The sequence below is a fragment of the Fukomys damarensis genome, unplaced genomic scaffold, assembly GCF_012274545.1.
Source record: "Fukomys damarensis isolate Sample0158 unplaced genomic scaffold, DMR_v1.0_HiC HiC_scaffold_34, whole genome shotgun sequence".
NCBI classification, from domain to species: Eukaryota; Metazoa; Chordata; class Mammalia; order Rodentia; family Bathyergidae; genus Fukomys; species Fukomys damarensis.
Window position 1 is genome coordinate 20,655,166 of NW_022900946.1, and position 7,157 is coordinate 20,662,322.

The 7,157-nt window shown below is 56.7% G+C and overlaps 1 protein-coding gene across 3 annotated transcripts in view; it reads left to right on the forward strand.

The window, feature by feature from the left end:
* The window catches only part of Prss27 (serine protease 27), a 15,865-nt gene extending 11,126 nt beyond the window's left edge, over nucleotides 1–4,739 (forward strand). For all 3 annotated transcript variants that reach the window (XM_033758635.1, XM_010603561.3, XM_033758636.1), the window contains 5 exons: nucleotides 1,870–1,896; nucleotides 2,331–2,493; nucleotides 3,445–3,716; nucleotides 4,054–4,223; nucleotides 4,547–4,739. In XM_033758635.1, coding sequence (XP_033614526.1) covers nucleotides 1,870–1,896; nucleotides 2,331–2,493; nucleotides 3,445–3,716; nucleotides 4,054–4,223; nucleotides 4,547–4,738 — 824 coding nt within the window. In that variant the 3' untranslated portion in view covers nucleotide 4,739. The remainder of the gene's footprint in view (nucleotides 1–1,869; nucleotides 1,897–2,330; nucleotides 2,494–3,444; nucleotides 3,717–4,053; nucleotides 4,224–4,546) is intronic.
* Nucleotides 4,740–7,157: the final 2,418 nt, after the last annotated feature.

Below are 7,157 nucleotides of genomic sequence, written 5' to 3' on the forward strand. Positions count from 1 at the left end.
GGGGGGGGGGGGGCGAGAGGCCCCCTATGGGGAGGATCCAATCTCCCCAGTCTCACTGAACAGCCTCCACAGATAGGCTTTCCGCAGCGGAAGGTAATAGCACCTTTTGAGCCCATGTGCACAGGGTATAACACCTCTATTGTTCCGGCAGGTTGAGCAATCGGGGTCATTGCCAGAGTGGGTACTGCAGCTGCATTTGACTCAATCCCAGATGCTGCCCTCACCAGCTCTTGCAGGCCCAGCACCCCAGGGCTTTATACCAGCTAAAGGCATACCAGCAGTCCTGGGCCCAGAATGGGGAGCTGACACCCCGACTGTGCCCTCCAGCCTGACAGGATGCCCACCCATCAAAAGCCTCGCTCTCCTGCTCAGTCCTCACAGCATTCTGCTCCTCCACTTCCTCTGAGCTCAGGGCTGCAGACGAGGCTCTACCTTCCCAGGGCTCCCTAGGGGGTGAGATGCAAGGCCCCGCGGGAGGACAAAGAGCTCAAGGGAGGGAGGGACTGAGGTTCCCAAGACGGACAGTGCAAGCAGGGAGGGCTTCCTAGAGAAGGCGGGACTCTGGTGAAGCTCTGATCTGGATTAGAACCTGCAGAGGACAGGAGGTTCAGCCTAAGTGAGAAGCAGCTGAGCTGTAGTGGGGAAGACGGACATGCATGGGGGAAAGGGAGTCTGACGGAGGGAAAACCAAGAGAGAGGCTTAAAGGATGTTAGTGTCAATGAGGAGAGTGGGTGGGAGTAGCATTTGCAAGGGGAATACTCAGGAAGGGCAGAGGGTCAGGTGTCGAAAACTGTCAAGTGATGTTATACTAAGATGCCAGGATAACCTTCCTAGGGCATTTGTTTAAAAGGACACATTATGAACACGAGTTATTTGCTCCTTGTTGCCCACCTGGCGTAGCACACTTGACCCCCTATGTGCTTGACGTCCCTACTTAGAGAAGCAGCCAGGCCAGCTGAGCCTTCTCAGGATCCTCCTGGTGCCCAGTCCAGCACCCACCTCTCTGTCCTCCAGTAACACTGAGGACTACAGATCGGGAGCCTGACAAGAAGAATGAAGTCCCGTAACTCCTCTGAGATCCTTGGGCACCGTAGGCCACGCATGGCTCCCTGAGGCCACTTCCTGTTCCCCGTATCTGGCTCTTCACTCTGGGTTCAAGTGAATGGGGCACAGGGAGACCTGGCTGCCCTCTCTCCAGCTCTGCTGGACCTGCTACAAGGAACAGGTGACAGAAAAGGGTGGGGCAGAGAGGTCTCTCTTGAGGGGACCCCCTGGCTGAGCTCCAAATCTGGGGTGGAGCCTCTGGGGCTGCAGCAGATTTGAGGACAGCAGGGGATCTTGGCCCAAGATGGCTCAGCTGTGGGGAACGTGGAGTTCTGGAATCCTGGCTCGTGGTGGCTTCTCGAGGGCAGGAGCTCCTGTAGGTTCAGGACCAGTTAGGCTTTGGGACTTGCTCTCTCTAGAATACTCACTGATAAAATGCTGGTGTAGAGAAAGTAGACCCCATGGCTAGAGGTCTACCCACCCCGGTCCAGACAAGGCTGGAGAGACAGGAACCCTGCAGGGACAAGGATGGACTCATCCTGGCTCAGGGATGTCAAGCCACAGGGTCACTGCACTGGCCTCTCCTGGTCAACTCCACATGTGGCCTGTTTGTCCTTTTGCAGATAAGCTCTGCCCACAAGCCAGGCCCGAGGGAAACTGAGGGCCCCTGGCCTCTCCTGCCAGATGCCTTGGTGACTATCCCTCCTGAGTCTCCAGAGGCGGGGGGTGGGGGGACCAAGGTGGTGACCAGGCAGGCAGGTGAAGGTTGGAATGGACCTTGGCTTTAACAAAGTAGGCTGATGACCCCTTTTCTTCACTTGCAGGGACTCAGGGGGCCAAGGTACCAGTAGGTAAGTGGGTATGACTGTGCTGAAGGAGGGCAGAGAACCCCACACATGGGCGCATACGTGGAACAAGGCATAGGAGGGAGACACAGGGCACCAGGGAACCCCAAAGTCAGAGGCTGTCTGTATGCAGAACTGTCCCTCAGGGCCCTTTGCGAGGGGCAAACACACCAGCTGTTCTTCCTGTGTGTCAGGCCCAGGGATGGGGCCTTTCCATTTGTTGCCCCAATACCCAAGAACTGGAGAGGCAAGTCCTAGGGCACCTCTTCCCAGTGAGGGACTGAGGCTGATAGGTTAGGGATAGGGAGGGTCTGACTTCCAAGGTCCCTGAGCAGGTCAGGGGCCAGGAATCAGGTAGAAAGTGGAAGCTGGCATATGGGGTCGGGGCTGGAATCAAAGCCATGGAATTAGCCCCCAGTAATTCTACCATGTTCCTGCAGCCTGCGGGCACCGGAGGATGCTGAACCGGATGGTGGGTGGGCAGGATGCCATGGAGGGCGAATGGCCCTGGCAGGTTAGCATCCAGCGCAACGGAAGCCACTTCTGTGGGGGCAGCCTCATCACCAAACAGTGGGTACTCACTGCAGCGCACTGCTTCTCCAAGTGAGTGAACCCGGTCCCCTGTGTGTCCACCCCTGTGATTGCCCCACTCAGTAGGAATAAAACAGAGCTTGGGAGGTGCCCAGCTGGGGTAGCACCACGGACAGTGTCCAGCCTGAGGCAGACCCACAAGCCCCCATGGGCCCTGGCAGCCTGGTCCTGCACCTGTCTGCTTTCCCAGCCGCAGGTCTCCTCTAGGCCCGAGCCCAGAACTAACTTAATCTGCAGATGCAATTGCTGCCCCAGCCAACCTGCCAGTGAGGTATCGTCCCACACCTGGCCCTTGCAATTGCTCAGGCTTCCCTCACACTCTGGCCTTCTTCCCCATCTTCCGCCCACCTTGAGCCCAGAACCCTTTCTGGGATTCTGGTATCAATCAGATAAGCCCTAGGACTGGAACAGAACATCTCCTCCTCTTCCCCTTCCCGCAAGGTCCCCTCATAATAGCCAACAAAGTGGCCAGGTTCTCAGTCTTGACCACTGTTATGAACCACCTGATCCCAGACCTGTGAGGTTCCACACCTCTCACCTCACTGCATTTGGGATTCTCCTAAAAACCCACGCCTTATACCCACCACCCTCAGAGTGGGTGGCTGCCTTGGGCTACAGAGCATGGCTGGGCCCCATGGCACCTGTGGGTGGTTATCTCCTTCAGCTCTCAAAAGCAGGCATTTCTGGTAGGGCTGTCACTGTCCCCACCTTACAGACGAGGAAATTGAGTTACAGAAGACTTGTTAGGTGACTTATCCAAGGTCACCCGGTGGCCTGAAACCGAGCTGGGGATTAAAGGTGAGTGATCTCACTGCAGCTTCTACACCTGACCTTGCAGAACACCCTCACAAAGATGATGTTTTTGAACACGACTCGCAGAGAGGCACCAGGAAATGCGGTAGGCAACAGCCTTCCTGCTCCTCATCCCCTTCTCCACACTAGGCCTCTGTTCTCTCCCTCCAGCACCTCTGAAACTTCCCTGTACCGCGTGCTGCTGGGGGCAAGGCAGCTGCAGCAGCCAGGGCCACACGCCATCTACGCCCGCGTGAAACGGGTGGAGAGCAATCCTCTGTACCAGGGCATGGCCTCCAGTGCAGACGTGGCCCTGGTGGAGCTCGAGGCACCAGTGATCTTCACCAACTACATCCTCCCTGTGTGCGTGCCTGACCCCTCAGTCACGTTTGAGACGAACATGAACTGCTGGGTTACTGGCTGGGGCAGCCCTAGTGAGCAAGGTAAGGGAGCAGAGCCCAGGGAGAAAGGCAGATGGCCTGGAAAAGGTCCAGGGGAGGCTGGGAGCTACTCTGAACAATCTTTGTTCATACTGCTACATGAGATCTCTACTCCAAAGAGGCAGGGTGGGGATAAGAAAGGATAGCTGCCCTAGAGTGCAGAGCCATGGAGATGTGGAGACAGAACGGTCAGTTTGGGGTTCAGCGTGGGAAGGGGCCCAGCTCCATGAGAGGTCTAAACACAGCAGAAGCCTGGGCAGGAACAGACTGAACTGTGGTTCTGGGGATCCAGAGCCACAGGTCACTGCTGAAGACTGCCCACTGGCTTGCCCACTCCTAGACCGCCTGCCCAACCCACGGATCCTGCAGAAACTTGCTGTCCCCATCATAGACACACCCAAGTGCAACCTGCTCTACAGCACAGATACAGAGTCCGGCTTCCAGCCCAAAGCCATCAAGGATGACATGCTCTGTGCAGGCTTTGCAGAGGGCAAGAAGGATGCCTGTAAGGTAAGAGTAGGAGGGAGAATGACCCAACCGACCTCCAGGCCCAGGGCAGGGTGGGATGCTGGTTCCATCAGCCAGGAAGCTTACTGGGGAAGAGCACTTTTGGACCCCACCTAAAGTAGGTCCTTGGGTTAGGGCTGCAAAAGTCGCATTTTTGCTCACCCCCACCCAACACCAATGGACAAGTAGGGAACCTGGGGTACCCTACTGAGGAAAAGAGGGACCAAGGGTGGATGGAAGGAGACGCTAAGGGGCTGGAGCCAGGGTTGGATGCCCTGGGTTTGGTGGCACCGGGTGGGCTCTCAGGGCCTCTGCTTCCCCCACAGGGTGACTCTGGGGGCCCCCTGGTGTGCCTAGTGAACCAGGCATGGGTACAAGCTGGTGTCATCAGCTGGGGTGAGGGCTGTGCCCGCCGGAACCGCCCTGGTGTCTACATCCGGGTCACTTCACACCACAATTGGATCCATCGCATCATCCCTGACCTGAGGTTCCAGTCAGGCAGGGCAGGTGGCCACTAGTCAAGAACCCTGAGACCACCACGGGAGTTTAGCACCCTGCCTGGCTGTCCATGTGGCCCTGCTGGTCTTTGAGGTGCTACCTGCTCTCTTCTCAGACCACGTCACTGGGCCACGTGCCGCCCATGGTGTACATGTGTAAATAGCTCTTCATCTCCCCTATCTCAAACGCCTAGACATTTTTATTTATGTTGACTTCCAATAAAACTCAGTGCCAACTGTCCAGGTCAAAACCCTTGAGAATATGGGGGTGGGGAGTTGTGACATGGGAGAAGACTCAGAGACTTAGTTCCTGGTGGGATGGGACAAAGCAGACACACCCAGGCTAGGGTGTCACTGAGTCCCTGTGACACTGTTTCAGACTTCCTCACAGAAGACTACCCTCATGCCACCTTATGCCTCGGTTTTCTGACCTTGATCCTCTGCTAAGGGCTGCCCTGGACAGGGCCTGTGGACAGACACAGGCAGAAAGTCAGTTACAGACAACCGTGCCACTGCAGGAGCTATGCCCAGGGTACGGGGAGAGGACACTCAGGCGGGGCAGGGGAGGCTGTGCTAGGGACCCATGGCCTCCACCCCAAGTCTCCCTCCAGAATCCCCGACTTCTCTAACAATACCACGTCACCCTGGGGCATGTCCAGGCTGTTTTCTAGCCCGTGACTCCACTGCTCAGACCCCTCCAGGACCAGCCCAGGCCTGTTCTCCCTTTGACACCAAGGCTCCTTTCCTATCACCCCGATCCCCCATTCAAATGTCTGAAGCTACTAGGAGGGGTGGATTTGTACACATGTGCACAACCAGGCCCACACACACATGCTCAGGTGCACACACACAGGCACTGCCCGCCTTCCTAGGGCTGAGGAGCAGGCACCGTTACCTATGAAACGGATGACTACTTAGCAAGCACCTGCTGTAGTCTGGCCTGGGGACACAGTGGGGACAAAACATCAGAAGTTTCCTGAGCTCCATTCTGCCCGGCCTCAGCCACTACTGCCCATCAGGCACTTGGTGACCTCTGGGGATGGGCCAATTGCTGAGTTCCTGCTCCAGACCAGGGTGGGTATCTGGTCAGGAAGGGGTACTCATCTGTCTGATAGAGGCAGTGTGCCAGAGCCCAGATAATTGGGCAGGCCAGATTGTGGGCTGTGCGTGGAGTCCTGGCCAGGGTAGGGTGGAGGAGGTTAGAGGAGGCAGAGTCACATGTCCCACCTAGACCCCTGTGACCTGCTGGCCAACCCCAGGGAGGAGATTCCACAGGCAGCTGTCTGCAGGAGGCAGGAAAAACTCTCCACAGAACCAGGGGTTGAAAAGGAAAACAAGTTTATTCCATGCAATTCACAGCTTATACTAAGCTCAGTATTATGAGAAGGATGTAGAAGAGAAACGCCAGGTTGCCGCAGGCTCCCTTCCACACCCCAAGGTCAGAGAACATCTTAGCTATAACTCTCCACACATCTGCCAGGCAGCTACCAGCGATCTGCCATCAGGGCTGCCAGCTGTAGGAAGAACACTGAAGGAGCTGCTGGCATAGGCCAGGACTGGATTCCTCCTCCAGGCAGGAAGAGCGTGGAAGGCCACCTCAACCAACCTCAGCGGGGCAGGTGATACCAAAACAGCAACACATGCGCGCTGCCCCATCTCCATGAACACACATACACAAGCACACACCATGCACACGCCCCCCAACTGCACAGGAACATGATTAGCCTATAAAGCCACAGCAAGAAAAATGGCTGGGCTGAGCCCCTGCTGGCATCAAGACCCCAGGTGAGGGAGCGCTCCAGGCCCAGGAGCACATATGGGGGCAGATGATACGAGGGCAAAATGACCCTGGCAGACATCACCATTCAACATGCAGGTGCTCCGAAGGTGGGCAGGTAGGAGGTGGGGAAGGGAGAGACTAAAGGGGAGCCTCCAATGCCAGAGACCCCACACCTGTCCCCAGGTGGCAGCACTGGGGCTTTTATCCCCATGGTAGGCTCCAGGGCACCAGCCAACCACAGGTGTGGTTCTTGCCCCCACAGAATCCTAGAAGTCTACAGGCACGAACCAGAAGGCCAGCCACTGGGGAATCCACACAAGCCAACCCTGCCTCTCTGATGGATGTTTTTTGTTTTTTTAGGCGGGGTCTCGCTATGTTGTTCAGGCCAGCCTTGAACTATGTAGCCCACCCAGGCTGGTCTTGAACTCACAGCAATCCTCCTGCCTCAGCCTCCCGAGTCCTGGGATTATAGGCATGCGCCACCACACCTGGCTCTGCTGGATTTTTGAAGGGGCCACAGCTAGAGAGCTTTGGCCCTCTCTAGACATCCTATGGCAGGCACCTTTGCCTAAGGGGTGCAGGGTGCCTTTTCTGCTAAAGGCTCTGGCCTGTCTCCTTTTTAGCTTACAGCTCTGATGGGACGTGCTCTGGTCTCTGACC